The sequence below is a fragment of the Rhinichthys klamathensis genome, unplaced genomic scaffold (genome assembly GCF_029890125.1).
Source record: "Rhinichthys klamathensis goyatoka isolate OS25496 unplaced genomic scaffold, OSU_Roscu_1.1 h1tg000311l_1, whole genome shotgun sequence".
NCBI lineage: Eukaryota > Metazoa > Chordata > Actinopteri > Cypriniformes > Leuciscidae > Rhinichthys > Rhinichthys klamathensis.
Window position 1 is genome coordinate 99,341 of NW_026606829.1, and position 22,436 is coordinate 121,776.

At 39.9% G+C, this 22,436-nt stretch overlaps 1 protein-coding gene across 7 annotated transcripts in view; it reads left to right on the top strand.

Annotated features, from left to right (window-relative positions):
- msi2b (musashi RNA-binding protein 2b) overlaps positions 1-22,436 on the top strand; it is a 120,785-nt gene that overhangs the window by 79,500 nt on the left and 18,849 nt on the right. For 5 of the 7 annotated variants that reach the window (XM_056271212.1, XM_056271211.1, XM_056271210.1 and 2 more), the window contains exon 5: positions 9,278-9,400. In XM_056271212.1, coding sequence (XP_056127187.1) covers positions 9,278-9,400 — 123 coding nt within the window. The remainder of the gene's footprint in view (positions 1-9,277; positions 9,401-22,436) is intronic. The other 2 variants (XM_056271215.1, XM_056271214.1) reach the window with 1 other exon arrangement.

The window sequence follows — 22,436 nt, forward strand, 5'->3', positions numbered from 1 at the left end:
AAACTGCAAATTAACATTTATATGTCCTAATCATAAAAACGATATGTTACATATGAAAGACAAGATGTCGTTTTTACTGTAAAATACTGCCACATCAAATAAGCTTGTTTGCTAAGATGTTATTATAGTGTTTGTTCGATTGTAAGCTATATTCAAACTAATTAATCCGCAACTGTGAAATATGTATGATAAAATGTATACTTTAGTATATAATACAAAGAAAGATTACATTTGAAATAGTTACAATTTTAATTGTTGTTGTAATTGTAACCTTTTTATTAAAATAGCAAAAATATATGTAGGCTACATATAAATAAATCTTAGGTAAATCTTAAAAGCTCAATAAAAGCCTCCTCTTTAAATTATTTGTATTGTGTTTTATTAGTGACACATTTGGGATACATTCCCAAACTTTCTGTAAAAACAGTATGATAATTAACTGCACAATTACTAGAAATTTTTACATTTGATATTATACAATTTGCAAGCACAATTTGAAAAATAAATAAATAATTGGAACTGTGAACCAATTTTGTATTATATATATATATATATATATATATATATATATATATATATATATGTATATATATGTATATATATATATATATATATATATATATTGTCATTGCATTCTTGTGGCTCAGTGACACACCTGAATGAAAGGGTCATTAGTATGCAGCCCCATTATGCGCTCATTATGCGGGCCCATTGTCTTCTCAGGTGTGAATCACAGCAGGTCACACCCCTGCGCATATTGCCTTTCCAAACAAAAAGTGTCACTTTTAAATTTAAATTTAATCTATTGTTTTATGTGAATGATAAGGCAGGATGATTTTCAGATCATTTTTAAGAAAAAACTCTAGGCGACAACATCCATTAGTCAAAAGTCTTGTGGACAGATATTTAGTATGTGTTTTGTGGCCTTATTTCAGAAACTTTAAGTTTTAGTTTTTTCAATAACCACGCATAAACAATATTCTCTCAAAAATACAAAAATGTACATACATGTTGATAACACATTATGGTAGCCCTGTGTGTGCTAAATAGAGTGTAATTACACCTTTGCCAGTAATATGTTTATAAGCAACTGAAAAAAGCACAAATGTCAGACTCAGAGTATGTCAAAACATCTCAAGGACCCCAAAAACACCTTGGACCCCAGAGGGTTAAACACGGAAGCTTGAACGTGCTTGTCTGACACGCTAGAACAGACCTTTTGGTTCCCCTTAAGTTTTTAGGGTGTTTGCTTTGCGGTTACTAGAATATTCTGAATGAATATTCTGCCTAGTATTATATTTTTGTCCCTAGATCTGCCCCTCTTTCATTATTAGTCAATGATATATATTTTTTACCTTATTTTATTCTTCACTGTGTGAAAAAAAACAACATATGAACACACAAAGCAAAGCGTAAACATAGTACCCGATCTAAGGTATCATTCATGTCAATAACATAAATAGTGTTCAAATCATCATTTGTTTATGGTCCTGGATGACACGAGTGTAATTGTTCTGTAACCATAATTGAATGTGGTAAACGCTCGCCTCATCTAAATAATTACTGCTGAATTCACACCTTTCCGCCACAAGCAACTGAACCCCTACAGCCAGCGTTGACCCACGATTCTCACACCTGTAATTCCCGAAGTCACACACTCCGGAGCGGCGACATATCTCGTGTCTCCTTCGCCGTCAGCACCCTCATTAGTGGTAAATGTGAGCAGGAGGGCGTAATACGGAGGAGAACGAACGCCACTCAGGCTTGTGCATTTGGAAGCCTCATTGCCCAAGCTCCCGGCAGTCTTTGAAAGCTCTGCAGAAAGGCCCTTTTGAAAGTAATACAAGTCAAGGGCTTCTACTAGAGAAGTATGACTCACCTCTCAGATGAAAAGATGGTTGGCGAGATTGCTCTTTTCTTTTATCCTCCTTTTTAGCACTCGCATTTTTTTGCGCAATTCATTTCTTTCTTGAATGTCTTTTATAATGCCTACGTCAACTAATAGTGCTTTTTGAGTGTGGTTCAAAAGCAAGGGCACTGTTCCTTTTCTTTGATTCAGTTTCATTAGTGGTTTAAATGATGTTCTGATGCATCCAATATCAAATTCATCAGATGTATTGCCATTTCTGTTTTAATGTTAGCAGCCCCACTAATCTCATTTAATGCCCATTATGACTTAAAATCATGATCGACCATGTCTAATTATTTAATGTCTATGACTCACAGATTCAGCAAAGAAAACAAACGGTGCGCAGTCCAAACTGGAATGTCTCCAGAGGACTGCTGGCAAGAACAAACAGGCATTAGCGATCGTAGAATAAAAATTGCAGATTCATAAAATGTGCCGAGAAAAAGAAGTGAGGGGGCAGCAGGAGGAAATAGCGTGGAAGAGAGAGAAGGGACGAGTGAGGACGGCATCTCCTTCAGGGCTCCAGGGTGGAACAGATGTGTCCTTGTCCCTACCCCGGGCCAATCCGGCTCAGCCGAGCACGGCCACTGACAGAGCAAACAGGCTGGAAAAATGGGTAAAAGTGGAAAGCTAAATATTGGCGTTATGTCCTCGGTAATAGAGAGGCCATGAAATTGATTTGATTCTGCCAAGTTGTTCCTATAGGGGATAACACTCACCCCTCCAGCCCACGTCCCCCTCCCTCGCCCCGCCGACCCTCTTCAGGAACAAAGCACTGACGAGATGTGTGAATTAACCTTCTTAATTTGGGCTTTTTCTGAGTAGGTAATTTGTTTCCAGAACTTTCTAGATCTATAGCACACAGGCATCCGCATGTAATATTGACATCAAACAAATGATTATGGGGTGGAGAGGTACCCGCTCAGAAAAAAAATAGAGTTCAGCAGCTCTGCAATTAACGCCGGTATTGACGGGACACAGCGGGGTGCATGTTTACCATTGTCTGAGAGATGTTTTACTCGTGTCAAGAGCCGGTTCTTTTCTGAAGAGACTGATAAGTGGGACTAAAACTAATATTTACAGTACATGAAATGCAGCCTCTCAGATGATGATGCAGAATACTCTCAGTTTGATGTTGCGGAATTAACTTCATGCTCAAGGGTAGTTCACCTAAAAAAATTAAACCCTTCTCTCATCATTTACTCATGTCATTCTAAACCAGTATGACTTGCTTTCTTGTGTGGAACATAAAAAGAAGGTATTTTCAAAGTCAGTGGGGTCCAAACAATATGAGGGTGAGAAAATTAGTTTAGGGCAAACTATCCACTTAAGTAATTCACTTTTAGTAACTCATGAATCATTATTACCTGAAAAGTATTGATCAGAAATAATTAGATTAAAATGTATTGTTAGAGTATTGTGTTAGTTTAGCGACATGTTAACACGTTTGTTTCCTGAATGAGTTGCTGCCTTTGTAGAGATGTTTTTTTATTTTTATTGAGTCCCTCCTGTACATAAAACGTTATATATATATAAAGTAATGCGTTTATTTTTTGTTCTGTTTTGAAGCAGTGTTGTTGGCTGTGGACAACATAAGTAAATGAATGTGCATCAGTTCTACCATGTTACCCCCAACGCTGTATATAAGTGATATGTTTTCACACATACACATCTGTCTTAATCTGTTTGCTTTGTGATTGACAGGTTGTCTCATACATGCAGCATGTTCAGGGTTTTTCGCATATTTTTTCAGAAATGCTGTGAAAACACATTGTCAAAGTCCACGGTGATGCTCTTAACTGGAAGCAACTGTTTCATTTGAATAAGAATCATCAATCGGCAGGGGCTAGAAATTGAATTGTTGGCTGAAATATTTAACACTAGCTACTATATAGGCTTTACTTTAATTTATCTGGATGTTAAGCACTCAGTCCCATTGTTCAGTTTTACAGCTAATCTTGTCCTAAAGACTCCTATTTGATTAGGCATTAGCAGCACATGAAAGGTTATTAAGGCCACTAATATGAGGGTTTGGAGGGCGTCTGTGCTGAAGAATAGGAGGGAACCAGTAAGAGACAGGGCTAATTACCATCCATCCTTCTATGTGAACCCAACCATCTGCCAGTGTCACCCACTTATTGTCTATTGGCTTTCAATCATGAACGGACCGCTGCAGCCAAAGATGTGTGTTTTAATTAGAGAGCTGCTCTATAATTATATTTATATTATAATAATGACTTTGACGAAGCGTTTGAGTGGATGTCCTTCATTGTTCACTAAAATGATAATATTTAATTATGATGTTTGAACACTGCAGATTTGAGCAAGCTGAGTGGTTCTCTGTCTCTTTGACACGCACACGTGGGCATACACTCATGCTCTCATGTTCTAGCTCTCTTTTCCAAGCACACACAAATACAGAAGACAAGATATGTTACCGCCGTGTACAATGGTGCCATAGTGCTCATTTGCTCAGTTCGAAGACCTAGTGAGCTGCTTGCTTAAGGCATTATGAGCCTTAAAGGAATAGTTTACCAAAAAAATGTCATCATTCCAAAGCTGTATGACTTACTTTCTTCTGTGGAATACAAAAGAATGTGTCACATGTTTTGTTTTGTTGTTTTGCTTTTTGTTTTTCCATACACTATAGTCAGTGGCTCAAATGTTATTTTTGGACCCCGCTGGTTTTTATTGTAGGGACAAAATACTTGAAGCATTCTTCAAAATGTGTGATCCATTTACAGCTTCCCAACGATATGAGGCTGAACAAAAGATAACATTTTCTGTTTTGGGTGAACTACCTCTTTAAAATGCCTCCTTTTCTCAAATTGTAAGAAATAACTTATTTCAATATTGATAAAAAATAGTGTGGGGTAATTAAAACAAGTTATTTTACCTGGTATCCGTGACATTAGCTTAGCAACATGCTAACATCAGACTCTGTTGTAGCCCTTTCACACAGAGCATTGATCCAAAAAAATTGCCATAGATTTGCTAAAGTGCCTTCTGTGTGAATGCAAACACATCCCAGGATTGATCCCAGGATCGATTACGGGAGGGGGACCTAGTAACATTGCTGGGATCAGTCCCAGAACATACCCTGTGTGAACAAAAGGTAGGACCAATGCCGTAGAGTGTGTCGTAGGGATGACACATATTGTCGCAATGACGTAGTTATTGTGCGTCTCTTTGATTGGGGGTTTTAAATGCAGATCAATGTTCACGTTGCACATTAACAAAGAAAAAAGTTTGTCGACTGATTTTATGTGAAGGACTCGGGACGATTTTGCAGGGAAAATCTAAAGGATGTGACATTTAAGGTGATGATACACAGGGCAACTTTTTGAGCAATGTTGCTGGGCAATCTTGACGAGCGATTGTTGCTTGGGTACTTTCCCATTGAAAATGGGCAATACATGTCTATCTGGATACTTTAGATCGGTCGTGGGCCCTGTGTCTCATCTGGTTGCCCATTGACGGCAACATTGCCCAGCAACATTGCTCAAAAAGTTGCCCTGTGTATCATCACCTTTACTCGCGGTCCCGGCAGCCTCTCTCTTCAGTTCTAAGTGTGCAACACTAGCGAACGTGTTTTCGATGCGTGCATTACACGTCACAATCAGAGTATTTTCCGGAATCTCTGTGTGAAAGGGGCTTTGGAATCAACTGTGAATTTCTATAGATGTGCTAATTGAGTTTTTGCCTATGTAGAGCGTTCCAAAACAGTCACTTATGAGTTTCCATGATGGTTAGAATGCTGCCTCAGAAGGCAGCTTGCTATTTAGGCAAAGTGGCAGCTCTCTAGGCTTTGGAACAGAGCTATTGTTGTTAGTGGAAGGTAGTCATGCATACAACCATCAAGCCAATGTCTTGTAGACACACACCTGTCAACACTCCCGTTTTTCCCGGGTTTCTGCCGTTTTTTAGCCCTATCTCCCGGACCCCTCCTGGTTTGTTATTTCTCCCGGGAAACTCCCGTAATTTGCATGGCCCAAACTCCTTTATGAATATTCGGACCAATATGTTTGTCTAATGTTGATCAGTTGCCAGATCTTGTATTAAATGCATTATATTCACACAATTAGGGGTGTAACGGTACATGTAATCGTATTGAAGCGTTTCGGGACGAGGCTTCCGGTTCGGTACGCATACAAACCGAACGATTCCTTGGACCATTTTTCCTGCCGACAAAATCTGCGCTGGCGCGACCACCACAACGTTGCGCAACATCAAATGGCAAACGTAATGAAAGCGGAACGAAACTGCGCTACTCATTATATTGTGCTTCACGGACCGTTTATCAGTTCGGACCAGCAACATCTGTGCAGCGCGAGCCGATCTTGATCAAGCGACACTGTTACTACACAGCGCTAAGAGATCCAGTGAAGAAAACATTTGAATTCGCCACTGAAGTAATAACATCGCTGCGAGATCTAGTGAGAAGCATTCACATTTCTCCATTATTAACCGTAGATCTCTATTAGATCAAACAGCGCTGACGTGGAAACCAGGAGAAACATTGTGCCGTGGATGATCTAGTTATAGGCTTTAAGTCCACAGATCAGCAACATTCACCATGGATTTAATATAGTAACACTAACTGTAACCATGGAAGTTTGGCTGGAATAGTGAAATGTTTTCAAGTACTTCACACATCTTTTCCCAGCACTTCAAAACTCAAATATTATCTAAATATTATATATATAAATATAGGCCTATATTTAAATGTTATTTTTAATGTGATGACCAAAACATTATTTGTTCATCCTTCAAAGATTACCCCCATTTATAAACCTGAACGTTTCAAGATGTAGGAAAACTCAAACTTATTTAAAAATATTTTTTCTTTTAATAAGTAGGAAATTTCTCTGGCATTTCTTTCTTTTTGCTGTATCGAAAATGTACTGAACCGTTACACCCCTACACACAATCCACACATCATATACAATTTCAACACCCTCCCCCCCTCGGTTTACTTTCACACATGCATCACTTCCTCTCCCTTGCTGCCATGCCATACAGTACCTGTTACTTTCCCCTGTGTAATGCACTTAAAGTGAATTAAAGGGCACTTGGAAGCGAGCAATTAATCCCTGATGCCTAATCTCGTAATAACACCATAAAGAGCCACTAAACCGGGAAGGAGATGAAGACTCTTTCATCCAGCCCTGCTCACAAATCACGGTGCCCGTGCAGCACCAGGGGCCCGGTGTGGCTGTAGCATCAGTTCACACTGCCTGGAGACCAAATTATCCTCCTGATTGATTGAGTTTCAAGGCATAAACCGGAGGACGATTCGCCTGCTCGGCTTTACGACTCTCCGTCTCTGTCTCGCTCCCTCGTTCTCCCGCCCAAACATGAGCGGCAGCGCAGAGATAAGTGACTTAAGTGGACTACAAAGTGTTGGGAGCGTGGAGCCATTTCCATATCGCCTTTGTGCTGCAGATGCCGGTCATGGTTGGAGTTAACCCTATAGTGTTGCGCTGGATCATCTTTTTGGCTCTTGCCGGATTTCATTCCTCTCTACCTTTATGGAAGTCGAGCTGTGGTTTCTGACTCGCCCCTGGTCTCGTGTCTCTTTTCAGCTCTTCAAAGACCGTGAATTTGTGATTTGTACGAGGTGTTATGGAAGATAAAGCTGCATGAGTAGAAAATGCTCATTTGCTTGATGAATGAATGTCTAGTGTGTGTTGTGATGCTAAAGACAAAAAAATTACTAAATGACTAAATGTTATGAAATTAGGCCAATGTAAAAAAAATAATTAAAATGTTGGCTCACTTTTTTATTCTTTTTTGGCTTAAAAATACTTTTCATTTTCATCAGTCACATATTTTTATAAAAATTAAAGTATTTTTGTATGATTTTGTTTTTTTACACTTTACCTTAAGCATGTTTTTATTTAAATTATTTAAATTACATTATTGATGTATTTCAGTCTAAAGTGATTTTTTTTCTTTTCTTCAGGCTAATGTTAGGTTCTTGAATAACGGTGTACTGCAGTGTTCTATTTCCACAATTAAAGCATTCAAGTCCGTTTAAATTTGTATTATAACCGAAATCTAATTAGTTTATCACAGTAACTTGACTGCACAAGCTCAGTGGCATATCCTTAAGTCTGATGCTCGGCCGTGGCCCTCCTGCTGTGTGCTCCAAACAGATAAGCTAAGGAGCAGTGTGGTCACCCATGCAGAAATACCCAGAGTGCATTAGGGCCACTGCAGTCTCCTCCGCATTTGGAAGACGCCCACAGTAAACGGTGTATTACAGCAGCCTGCAGAACCTGCACACTGCAGCAACTTTATGAGTCAGTAATGTTGTGAGGTAGCTTGATCCTGCTTTTTTTTCTAATTTATCCTCTCCTCTCATTTTCCCTCTCCTTTTTTTGCCCTCTCCTCCCTTCACTACTCCCCATTTTCCTCCCTGTTCCTTCTCTTTCCTCTTCTGCTGTCCTCTTGTTCCTTACCTACTCCTGTTTACCACTCTATCCTCTCCTCTCATACCTTCACTTACACTTTGTTCACCCTGTTCCGTTTTTCCTTTCCTTTCATTCCTTCACTAATGCCCATTTTCCACCATGTTCCCTATTTTTGTTCTCAACTCTCCTTTTACATCCTTTATTCTTGTTTCTCTCCTCTCTTCCCTCACTTTCTGCCCTGTTCCCTATTTTTCTCCTTTTCTCTCCTCTTATTCTATTACTATTCCTCATTTTTAATCCCACCTCCTCTCATTCCTTTACGTTTCCCCTTTTCCACCGTTTCCTCTCCACCCTTATTCTTTCACTATTCCTGATTTTACACCCTATTACCTCCTTTTTTACTCTCTATTCCTCTCATGACTCCCTTTTTTCGCCCTGTTCCTCGCCTCTAATTTCACTATTCCTCCCCATTTCCTGTCCTCTTTCCTTCTTTTTATACTCTCATTCCCTCTGCCTTCTCCTCCACTATCCACTCTCCTCTTATTCTTTCACTATTACTCATTTTACACCATTTTCCCTCTTTGTTTACTCTCTATTCCTCTCATTCCCTCACGACTCCCTTTTTTCGCCCTGTTCCTCGCCTCTAATTTCACTATTCCTCCTCATTTCCTGTCTTCTTTCCTTCTTTTATACTTTCATTCCCTCTGCCTTTTCCTCCACTATCCACTCTCCTCTTATTCTTTCACTATTATTCACTTTACTCAATTTTCCCTTTTTTCCTCTATTCCTCTCATTCTTTCACTACTCCCTTTTTCCATCCTGTTCCTCACCTCTAATTTCATTATTCCTCCTCATTTCCTGTCCCCTTTCCTTCTTTTTGTACTCTCATTCTCTCTGCCTTCTCCACTATCCTCTTTCCTCAACCCCACCCCCACCCCCACCCCTCGCACAGGCTTCCCGGCAACAGCGTACGGTCCCGTAGCGGCGGCGGCAGCAGTGGCGGCAGCGCGTGGCTCAGGTAGGGGGGCCCGTGGAAGAGGCGGCTACGCAGCATACCCTCAGAGCACAGAGCCAGGTAAACGCTCTGGCCGTAGATCTGTGTGACGGCTGCTCTCTTCATGCTGCTCTTAACTCTAGCCGCCTCTGTCCTCTCTCTCACACATATACACTCACAAATACACACAGTCTTTAGTTAGAAGGAAAGGACAGGACTCAAGGCTCCTGCTTTCTTCCCCTCCTTTCCTGTTGTAGATGTGATTTATGGCGCTGGCAGAAGTTGGCCCACTACCCATTGGTCCGAGACCATTTATTTCCCCCGTTTTCTTGATTTAGTTAATGTCATGATTATGGTCGGTGAAACTGGTAACAGATCAGGGCGCAGGGGCCGGCTTCTGCTCGCGTTGCCATTTGTACTTTACCGTAGCTGCTGTATTTGTTTCGCTAACCCCCCTTCAACCCCCCACACACAAAACACCATTACAAACAGACTTACACGTGGGAGCCTTTTCTTTTCTCATGGTTTGTCGGGTTTTCACATTTAATCGTCGGTGCTCTTGGTCGTTAATGCCGCTTTCCGTCATTCGGATTTTCTTCGCCTTTGACTAGAAAACACAGTGTGTGCACATTAAACAGTTCCAAGTCGCTTCTTCGTTCCTCTGTGACTATTGATCCGGAGGCTGGATAGCTTAATCTATCAATCTGACTTTGTCTGTAAGATGCAAGGATACTTAAATAAATAAACAGCAGGGAGGAACAGCCCTCAGCCTTCTCGCTGACGTCTGGCCTTTAGCACAATGGGAAATGATGGCCTTGGCTAATTGGCCATCAGAAAGTGATTCCATAGCAGGTGCCAAGTTTATTTACACACATTCACACACTGTAAAAAATCAGAAATTGAGAAAACTCTAGGTAACCAGCTTGACTTTGAGTATACTCAATTTATGGAATTTTTTGTACCAACTTAATTAGAGTTGGTCAAACATAATGTAAGAAGTTAAACTCAAAAAATAATAATGTTTTTTACTTGTGGATCCAAGTTCAATAAGCTAGCATTTTACATTAAGCTGAGCATTAGGTTAAGTCCCCATGCTTTGACCAAAAACTACAGAGCCCGCCCGGCAAGTCACCTGTTGGAGAAAAAAAACAAATCCGTGGTCATAGTTTTGCAATTTTTCCTCTCTGTTTATAAACTGTACTTACACATTTTTTAATTGTTCCCTCAGTTTAACAAATCACGCCGGCGGATTAATAAACCGTACCTTGAATTTCCAAACCGTGCATTTAGATTTGTAAACCGTATTTTCATTTTTATTTTTATTTTTTATCCATACCCACAAATTCATAATCCGTGCCCATGCTTTCGCAATCCGTTCCCATAGTTTTGCAAAGATTTGTTTTCTGTCCCTCATTTTAGGAATCTGTAGTCTACCGACACAAGAACAGAACAAGCTCCCGATTCGTTAACTCTTCTGTTAATGAATCTTTTTGTATATCGTTTCATTGTGTATTATTAAATTGAATACAGCTGTCTTAACTGCATGCTTAAATTCTTAGCTATAGTGGGGACGGGGTGGATAACTACACATTGCAAAGTTTCTGGAATGACAACCATATTTAAATACGCGATTGAATCCGATAGACAACCATAGCAATGGACGGAACAAAACAATCTGATACTCTGTCAAATTATCTGTGCATTAAGTCCTGAAGTGTGAATGCAAAATAATAGACCTGGCACTTTTTCTATGTAATGTGTTACTTTGTTGTTCACTTTTGAAATCATTCACTCAGTGACTTTTTACATTTAAATGTACAGATTTTAATATATAAAACAGTTCTAAGTACTTTGTTTTATAACCTGTCCTGATGGTGATTATTTTTATTTTATGAATAAATATGATAAGTTAATATTATAAACTGTTTCTTTGCATGTATTTTGGATTTATTGTCAGTACTGGGCTCGTAGTTCATATGGGAAGGGTACTTGCTGTGTGTGTGAATGACCGTGTTCGTCCACCACCACCAGAGACCATTTTTGACCCAGGAAAAATCATGAATTATTATTATTATTTTACTACCATATTACTATGTAAACCTACAGCAAACCACAAATCGTGAGTATAGTTTGCAAAACTGTAGGAACGGATTGCGAAAGCGTGGGCATGGATTATGAATTTGTTGGTACAGATTGAACAACCGAAAGTACTGTTTACAAATCTGAGCGCACAAGTTGGAAATTCTTGGGTACAGTTTATTAATCCGTGGGCACAATTTGATAAACCGAGGGAACAATTTAAGAATCTGTGAGTACGGTTTATAAACTGAATTGCAAAACTGTGACCACGGATTTTCCTCCTACAAATTACTTCCCTTGCTCTGTTAAAAAAAAAATATATATATATATATATTTACATATTATATTTATATATATTTGCAGCCTCACCTCCAAACTTGACAGTGTAAGTTTAATATTCTAATTAAGTTGCTTATACTAAATGCAGTTCAAATTTACTTGACATTTTTTGTGCATTTTCTGATTTGATAATTAATTCAACCTTTTAGAATCGAGTTTATCTGACAAAATAAAAGTTATTGAAAGATTATATTACAGTGCACTGACATAGTGTGTACACACCTTTTTGCTGATGCGCATGCGTTTTCTGCATATTTTGACTCGTGCACATACTCGAGTTTGCTCCATTGACACCTGCTCTCCGGCAGACAGCTATCCACCCCGGTGTAATTGGCAGACAGGCGTAAAAGTGGCTCAGCGCACGGTTTGAAGGAGCGCAGTCGACAGAGCGTGAGCCAATCAGTCATGCCTCTCCACCCAATCAGACGTGTTTGATTCTGATTAGCACTCGGCTAAAGAAACCAACTTAGCCTGAAAAAACATAGCTCTCTGCATCTCGTTGCTGTTTAATGTGTGTGAATTATACCAGGCTTGTTTGGAGCGAGCTCTGAGTTTAAAACGAGAGCTACATGAGAAATAACTCTCAGCTGATGGCATCTACAGACTTTTAAACAGTTCATGACCATAGTTCGAAGAAGTCATACACGAGGCTTAATTTTCATTTGAACATTGAAAGCTTGGGTTATACTGTGTGTTTTGGAGAGGAATGTGATTAGGTAAGGACGTGGCCCACTGGACCAAGTTTATTAGGCCAGTGTAGTTATTTTACCACCCTCCCACCCCCCATGGCTAGCGTCTTCAGCTGATGGCGCAGTTGCACTCTTTTGTGACTGATGGAGTCGCTCTATGGTTGCGTTGTGACAGAAGTGAGAAAGCCATTGAGACAGAGCACTGACATTTAAGGATGACCTTTTCCGAGAACCTCATCATCTATTACCCAACTGATCTCCATTGCGCAGCACAATTTATACACCCCTGCTGTGCATACATTTGCTGCTAGGCGGAGGATGAGATGTGTTTGCGTGCCGACTGTCAGTCAGTTAACTCCTGCGCAAACCTGCCGGCAAGGGTACGGTGAAAGTCAGAGGCTCCACTCTGACAGACGAGCTGTCGCACTTTATTCTGCGTAGTTCTCTGGCAAAATGGTGCTGTTGCAGGCGGCCCTTGCAGATCATCTTCATCGCTGCATAATCTCCGTCAATCATCCGAGGGCTGTTGCTCTTCCTCCACCTGCTTGATGCAATATTATATTTAAAACTGAGGTTCTCTTCTCAACCTAGACAGGCCCAGTTCCAGAATCAAATCACAGCTTCTAAAATTAGTGAGAGTGCAGATGTAATGAGTTAGAAATGGCTCCACCATAACAAGAATAGCAATGTGCAGTGAGACATTTAAGATTATTTACAAGTCATTACTTTTACAAATGATTAGAATAGAATTGAAAAAAATATGAATACAAAAATTTGAATTTTTTTTTTGTTCATTTATTAGTAAGCATTTACTTTCCTTAATGCGTATCTATTTTGACATGCCATATTTTTGGTTATCACTATGTCATCCATTGCAATTTCGAGAGTGAATCCTGCATTTATATGTGGTAGTCATTTCCGTGGTAGTTGCCATGTTAGCAGCATGAAAAACAAAACTTTAATTCAAATTCTAAATTAATCATATAGCCTAGAAAGCATGCAAAGACCGTTCCCTTTATAATCATTAAAAAGCTGTCACTCATGTTAGTTCATTGCGATCCCACAAACTTCCGTTCTAATCAATTAAGCTGTCTACACTGCACTATGAATCTTTTACTTGCATCTTGTCTACACTTTGTTAATGAGAGGTTTCATGACTCTGTGGATTCTGACTAAATTAAACACCCCTGATTGGCCATTGCCTTCAAGTGAGCAAAAAAAATGTCTGTGATTGGCTACATTGCTCACCGCTGCAAAATCACGTTGTAAATAGAAACATTTGACATTCTCCAAAGAGCGAACACAAATACGCACTGGAGCGTTTGCCAAATCTGTAAACCTTATTGTAAAGTATTACCAACATTTCTGATTATCAATGTTGAAACTGATATACTTTTTTTTTGGTATCCTTGGATGTGTAGATATTTCAAAGTACAGCATTTATTTGAAATAGTAAAGACATTTATAATGTTACAAAATATTTGTGACTTTTCATCAATTTAATGCTGAAAAAAAATATGAATTTCTTTCAAAAAACATCTTGACCTCAAACTTTTGAACGAATAAGATTGAGAACCCCTGATCTGAGTCATCCAGAGCAGCTTCTATCTTATGATTATTGGTTGGCAATAAGGTAATAAAATAAATGAGACACATACTTTAGCTAGGCTAAACGGTGTGTGTGATTTGAATGGTATTCATTATTTATAGACAGGGCCGTCCTGGCCTCTGTGTCTGTATGACCCATGAAACGGTTCATCACTTGGTAGCGATAGAGCTTTACGCTTCAGTTAGTAAGGACTGATCAGCAGATATTATTTTAGAGTCTTGGAACATGTTCATTACGAGCTTCTTTTCAGATTGGTTTAGCGTTTTAAACTGATTATGATAGTTAAATGAACATATACCATTCATTTACTTAAAGATATTACAGCATGTTTGTTAAAGCCAGTTCAGAAATAGCATGTATCCGCACCCCAGATTTCATCTAGCACTTGAAAGTGGCATGCTAACGTTTGCATTTCAACGATCATAGAAACACCCGCAAACCAACCCAGTTGATGTGTTGGTGTGTAGTAGGACGCCGGGCCGATGGTCATGTTTCTGTTGTTTCTCTCTTGTTTGGTTTGGTCCTGCTTGAAAGCCAGTGTGTGTAAGTCACAGACTGCACCAGTTGACTTCCTCTCTTCACACTCTCCTCTGGTCACACTCCAGCGGAAGGTTTGTCCCTGCTCCTGTACTTTCCCCTCTCCCTTGTTCTTTCTCCTTCATCCTCTTATTTATGTATTTCTCTATCTTGGGTTTCAGTATTATTTTCATTCCATCCTCCTTATATAGTGCAACCTGCAGTGCTTAAAGGATAGTTCAGAAAAATAGACTCTATTATTTACTTGCCCTCTTATTTAAAATCTGACTCTTTTTTTTCAGATGAATAAAAAAGTAGAAATTCACTCTTTTCCATTAGAATGTATGGCGACTTAAAAGTGATGCTTATGTAAAACATAGACTGAAATTTCACTTTCTACTTACTGAAAATCTTGACATCAGCCCTTGGTGCATTCATTAGAGGTACTGAGATCAGTAGACATGTGAGTTTTGTGCAGTATTTTTATGTACTATTAGCCAACATTTCTTATTTTCCTTTAGTTTGTTTTTTCATCTAATATTTCTATTTTATTTTAATTCAGCTTTGTTTCAATTTAAAATAAATTATACAAATTTAAAAAAAAAATATCTATATAGCCTATGTATATATGAAAGTAACCCTGGTTTTGTGAACAAATCGTGTTTTTGAACCTCCAATGAATCAGTTGATCCATTTCACAGGATGATTCATTCACAGTCCACGTTTTTGATACTTTTATGGTGCTTTTCCATCCTTTTTTAAAGCTTAAACGCTCCAGTCCCCATTAACAGTCTGGGAACAGCATGAGGGTGAGTAAATGATGAAGAATTGTTGATTTGGATGAACTAATCCTTTAATACTCATCAATATTTCATACTTTATTCCACCCACCTCAAGTATTATTTTTTGTTTTTCTTTTTCTTTTTCCTCAATCTTTTCCATTTCTCTCTGCTTCGTTTTCTTGGACCTATACGTGTCTGTTAGTTGACTGCATGCCTCTCTAGTGGTCCTGATAGAAACCTTAGATCTACATTTGAGTACATGTCTGTTAGCTTGTATTTGGAAAGAATGCATTGTCTACCGTCTCTTCTCTTTGGATCTTCTGCTTTTTGCATTTAGTGTTTTGATTCGTAGGTACTTTTTCTCATTTATACTCCTTCGGCTTGAAGATACTTGTCAGAGGAGGCGTGTAAAACAATATCTGACTTATTGAGACCTCCTGCAGCATGTGTCAGAGTGAACCGGGTGTTTATCGAATGACATTCTGGCAGCGCCGCCCCACTTCCTCTTAGCTCTTTGGCACACGGAGAGAGATGACTCACAGAAGTTATCTGACACTGCACATCTCGCAAAAGCACATCCTAGAACTGGAGACCTGACAACCTCAGCACCTCGGCTCACCTGGGCCTGGGACAAAGGGCCACCAGGCTCCCTGGGGCGAGACTTGTCCCTGCAACTTCTTTCAGGTTTCTCCATCCTTTTCCCCTCCCTCCATCTGTTCTTCTTTCTTCAGCGAGGTGAAAGTGTGCACTCGCGTGTGAGTTAGAGAAGCGGGAGCCACAGAAAACCTGTGTCACTCTCCATTAGCTGTGGTATCTTGACAGACCGGCCCTGGACTACAGCTGTGTCTGCCTCGCTCGCTGTGGTGTCCACAGGTGCAATCTAGGCCAGCCCGTCTCTACGGTGCCAGCCGCCCATGCTGCAAATATGAAACGCACTTCATACTTGTCTGTCACGCTCCTGATGAAGATAGATGTATGTTTTCACCATCTTGCGGTTAGCTGTCCGCTTTCCCACTCCACCTATGCTCAGGGGTGTGAGCGCTAGTCACAAAACAGGCTTTTTCATTATTTTCAAGGCTTAACGTTGAAACATTATCTGCAGACGAATTATGCGATGCCTTCTCTAGCTAGAAGGGACATGTTGTAATGATAATTACTCAAATATACGGCTAGAAAAGACCATCTCTGAATGGAGAGTGATTGTCTGTGGAGGCGGCGAAGGGCACTTGTAATTCTTTAAAAATGACATAGGTGGAAATGAGGTAGCTAATTGTGGATGTTCGGAAATTTCGAAAGCTAATTTGGAGAAACATTTGACAAGTTTATTGACACCTAGTAGAGGATTTGTTTGAGAGGAAGAGTGCTACCGGCTTTATTCGAGTGGAGAGAGATTGAGAGACCGAGAGATAAAACATAATGTCTCTGAGTATGGAATTGCAGGGTCAGTGCTTTTTATAGAACGACAGTCTGTGTTTTTGTTCGAGTGTACGGATTCCCTCTCTGCGACTGACATTTCTGCCTGGAGTAGATGATTGTGTGAAATGCTATTTCCAAGGCAGGCCGCAGTCCTTGAGCTTTTTTTAAAGAAGTGTTTGAAAGTCACATTGCGAAATGTCAGCTTTTCCATCGTCCCCCCATGAAAAGACTCTGTAAATGGCAGTATTTCGCTAACATCAGCAGGCTAATTGTGGTAATAGACTGCTGACAGGTCAGGTGTGAGCCGTACTGACTGCGCTGAGCCTGATCCACGTTGAGTTTTTTTCACCACCTTCAGTAGCGGAGCAACAATGTTAAATTGCATTGCAAACACATTTTAGTTTTACTAAGACTTTTCTGCTGGACGAACAGAATTTCAGTGTCTCTGTGAAACACGGAGCTCATCTCAAGAATGTCCTTGACTCGTTTGTTTTGACCAAAAGTCCTCGAGGAACAAAGGTGGTCTGATGTGGAAGTTAGGAGTCAATTAGTTAAATAAGATGTTGATTCAAGCAGAAACAAGCAATGGGTTAGCAGACAAAAACAAACAGGTAGAAGCTGAACTGTGGCTTTTTTTCTTCTTTTTGTTTGCTTGCTTTTTATTTTGCTTTCAATTTTGCTTTTTGTTTAGTTTTTTTTTTGTAGTTTTTTTTTATTTATTTAATTAATACATTTTTTTGGTTGCTTTTAGATTTTTTGAATTTTGTTGCTTTTTTGATGTTTTGCTATTTTGCTATTTATATTTTTGCTTTTCTTTTTTGTTTTGCTTTTCATAGTTTTTTTTTTGCAATTTGTTTATATTTTTGCTTTATTTTTGTTTGGGATATTGATGTAATTTTGTTTTGATTTGTGTTGGTGTATTTTTTATGATACTTGATTCTACTGTATATGATGACGTAAGATGTTGACAGATTTCAGCTTTTCTGTGAATAACATTTCTAATAGAAATGTATCTTATGCCTATCTAGAGCTTTAGCACTTCACATTCACCATATCCTTACAGATAAATACAAGCAGGCCTATGCATGATTTGCCCCAAAAAACATGTTAGCCAAGTAGATGTTTGTGTACAAGGAAAGATGACTGCCTGAGGCACAGTAGTACCACCCTGAGGGCTAGCATTCACAGTTACTGTCCATTTTGACAAATAAGGAGTAATTCAGGACAGAAAGTCTCAGATTGATACGAACTGAGCGGCATGTGTTTAACCAGAAATGAGCCACCTTACCTTTTATTGCTGTCAAGCTTTTATTCCTTACTTACGACTCCCTCATTGTTAGTGTTAAACAGAATATAATTAATAAAACAGCTGTTAAATATTATTTTCGAGCATCATATTGAACTCTCATTATCTTGCTCGTGTCTTAATCTTGCACTGGCTGTCACTCGATGTGGCCTTTACTTTAATGCGGCTAGAAAAAAAGACTATCCAGTGCAATGTTGGTGCCTGTAGCAGTGACAAATGGCCACTCTCTGTTCATTAAACAGCTGATAAAAGGGCCTCTTATTTACGTATTCATGTATTTATGTATCTGTTTCTTGATGCTGCTCTGACAGATATTATGTATAACAACACAAAGCTGCAGTGGTAGGGGGGAGTAAAAAGCAACCAGTGCTTTCATCTCAGCAACAGCTCTGAAGCACACAGATGGGCTTCGTAATGGTGCGGTTGACAACCTTCCAGAGTGCATCCATTCTGAGCTCGCTCCCATGTCAGCCCCCCCCCCGTCCCTCCCCTTGCTGGGGGGTCTGGGCTCAGTACAGATGTTGCCCAGACAAAGGCACATCTGGATGACCTACTCCCAGCTGTTCAGACACGACCTCAGAGTGTGTTTGCGGGCCTCCGTGCGGCTCGTAGAGGCGAAATGATGAATAGACGAGGTGCTGTCGTACACCCACCGTGAACGAGCGCTTCACATTTCTATACCACTATTCATCAAGTCGGGGGAAGTGAGTTTACACATCTATCACCTGTCAACGATGCACACACTCCCCCCAAACCTGCCATTATAGAGTAATTAGATTTCTCTTTGAGTGAAGGGGATAGGCCCGTGATACACAACACAGTTCGGTATTTGTTTTTGTGGAAGCAGAAGAGAAGATATTAAGCTTTCTGTGTAGTTTAACTGTGGCACTGCAGTTAAAGGAAGTGTTCACAGTGCCTATTAATGGAAGAACACACATAGACGCACACAAAACTCACACCCTGCGTCCTCGTTCATCCCTGAGTTATTCACAGAGGCATAAAACGTTCCGAGTGCTATTCTCTGTCTGATTGGCAGCGCACAATACCGTGGAACATCACAGAGGAGCCATTATTGTGGCAACTTTTGATGTTTAAAAAAGGCAGTGTTTAATTTAGCTCCACTTTTTTTCTTTCTTTTTTTCACTTCCACTTGGTCAAAGTGAATCATTTGCATGCGCTCAGAGAGAGAGAATTATCCGGCGAAGGTAATCAAGCAGCCCTATTCCGCCAGATGGCTTTCTCTATAGACAGTAAATGGGCAGTTTTTAACTGCGTTTTATTCCGTGTTTCTGCTTCAGATAGCACTGTCATTGGACGTGATCTACCTGGATAATAAACATAATTTCTGCAGGCCGTTATTAGATAAGACCTTTCCTGCCACAGCATTAAAACAAACAGCTTTTCAGATCTAATTTTCGATGTCAATGCTAACAAAGAAACCAGGTGTGTTTGTTGTATGTGCGGTAATGTCGTATTTTGCGTCCCGCCGTTCCCGCTCCACGGAAATTAGGCGGAATATTTATGCAGATTGCGGCAGGGCTCAGCCATTGTTGCACACGCCGGGGCCGGGGAGTGTTAGACAAAAAGGACGTCTCTGAACCCCCAACCCCCCCCCCCCCCCCCCCCCATTTGGCGGGGACGAGGCGGGCCATGCCTCACGCGCCTGTAAAAGGTCTTCATTTGTTTGTTGTTAAAGATCTAATTAGGAGGATGAGGGGAAACAGGACGGAATGGCAGCTTGTCTAATTAAGAGGCACGTCCAGGGTTCCCTTTGAACCTCAAGGACGCCCATCTATTAGAGAGGCCCATCAAAAATGGATTCAGCCTAAGTGCATTTTTGGTTGCTTTCCTTAAATGATTAAAGATGTGCGCGCTGGAGTGGGCTTTCCCCTCCTCTCCGAGAAGCCGAAACACTTGAAGATTCTGAGCATACCTCAGGCATTTCCTTCGTTTGTGCGCAGTTAGCGGGAGAGAGCTTGAACGTCTGGATGCATATGTGATTTATTCGCGTTTGGGAGTGTAGGTACTGGCAGGATGGGGATTTTCATGCTCGTTTCTGTTTACTGATCGTAAGCATTTTTTCAGTAGTTGTGCCTGTGAATTTCACTGTTCTCTTTTGGCAGTCCCTGAAACAGAATAGAAAAACAGGATTTTTTAACACTATTTAATTTAGCCTTTTCTTCGAAAGACGCCTGAGAAAGGTACATTACATATCCAAAAATGTGTGGACAGCAAACTCCACACCTGCATGTGCTTGTTGAAAATTTAATTTCAAAACCATTGGCGTTAATGGGGAGTTAATCCTTCCTGACAGCTTTCCGCTCCTCGGGTTGCAGGGATTTGATTCCTCTCAAATGTCTTCAAGAGGGGTTCATGTTTGGGGTTTTTGCAAGCCAGTCAAGTTTTTCCACACCAGAGTCCTTAAAACCATATCTTTAGGGACTTTGCTTTGGTGCACCTCATTCTACTTAATATGTTTATGGAATGAGATTGCATGACTATATTTGTCTTTATGCATCTGTTAGTAATATGAGTTTATGGAATAACCAAACTTGCGAATTAGCTGTAGTTCTACACCAGTATGAATTTGAAATTGTTTTAGTCATAGTTTTTTTATTTTATTATTAAATACTAAAAAAAAGTATTTGATGAATGCATAAACCAAATATTGAAATTGTATGTATAAATGTAACTCTTTCCCTGCTATTGACTGAATTTTACGTCTTTTATGAGACAACACTTCCCTGCCACTGACAGAATTTTCCAGCTCTTTGTGTTTTCATTGTTATACGGTAGAGGGTGCTACGCATCTTCTGAAAGAGTACGTAATAGATCAAACACAGGTGAAGAAGAAGCAGAAACAAGCGATAGAAGCATTGCTTATCCACGTTGTAGTCTTTGACAATACAATTTTCTCAGCTTTTTGTTCAAAATGTTGCTTTTTTAATAAACTTAATGGTTAAAATGGTTAAAAATGTATCAACATTTAACAAAATTAACTTTTGAAAACAGCCCTGGTTGTGAAGACCAAAAATTACATTATAATAAGTGGTTTAGTGAGTTGTTACAAAAAAAAAAGCGTATTCACAGTGTGACAAACATTCTTTGTTAATGTTGATGAAATTTAAAAACCCTTTGTTTGAGATTAACACTGGTGTTCACATTCAGTATAGGCCATGTAGTATAAGCAATACTAACGAATCTCTGGGTCTTTAAAGGTGCCCTATGTAAAAATTGAGGTAAAATTATCCAAAAAATAAGCTACACGCATCAAAAGAATGAGAAGAAATAAGTGCAATGATGTCATTAAAAAATTGACAAGTTATAGTGCTGCCGAGATATAAACCTAAAATAATTAGCATGCTAAATTACTAGCGCCGGCCCGACTGGTGTCGTAATACCAGTTTCGGCCATGGGAGGCGGTATGCGGGCAACATACATAACCACCAGCCAAACTGCAGTACACGAATAACTCGCACGGCTTGTGGGCGTACTTAAACCTGATGTCAATCGCGTCTATATGAGACCGGCCTTTATAATTTAGTGTTGAGATGTTGTTCATTGAGTCTCTAATCTCTAAAAATCTCCAAATGAACTGCGGTCTTACTATCGTGTCAATTGATTTGATTAGTATGCGCGAGAGAGAGCAGGAGGACTGCGCTCGTGTTGTTTGAAGACGTGAGAGTGCGCGCGCGCGGCCGGGGCGCTCTCTCTCTCTGCTCGTTATAAGCCCTGTCAAGCGCAGCAGTCATTATATTCTACATCACTCACCGATCAAAATAGGCTTTGGCGGGACAAAGCGGACGATTTGACGGTTTTAGAAGATTAACAACCCGAAACTAAAAAAACAGACTAGAGTAGGCCAACTTTCTGGAGGTATACTGCCCCCATTTGGTATGGAATATGTGGAGTATGAATTTATTTTTTGGCAGACATTCCACATGGCACCTTTAATAACTGTGTTTGGCGACCGAAAACACAGGCATTAGAGCAGACTCAAGGTTTGGGCTGATGTGAGCAGTCAGCAGACTAGATGTGGATAATTAATGAGTGATTGGAGAAGGTCAGAGCAACACAGCTACAGCCCTGTCAGAGAATCAACGTTCCTTTTGTTTTCTCATTTCTTTTATTTATATTTCTTTATCACTCCCTATACTCTTCTTAAATGTAGGCTGGCATAGACCTCATTTGTTCTGCTGGGTATATCTGGGATCCTCTGAAACTAATTAAGGCAGAGGAAAAGGAAGAAGAATCGAATATAGTGCCTCACCAAGGCTGATCTAATGAGGCGTTCTCTGGGCTGATAAGTTGTCTGATATAAAACCCTAGCAGAGGAGCTATATTGACTATTTGTAAACCGTTAGCACAGGTACACTGAAGT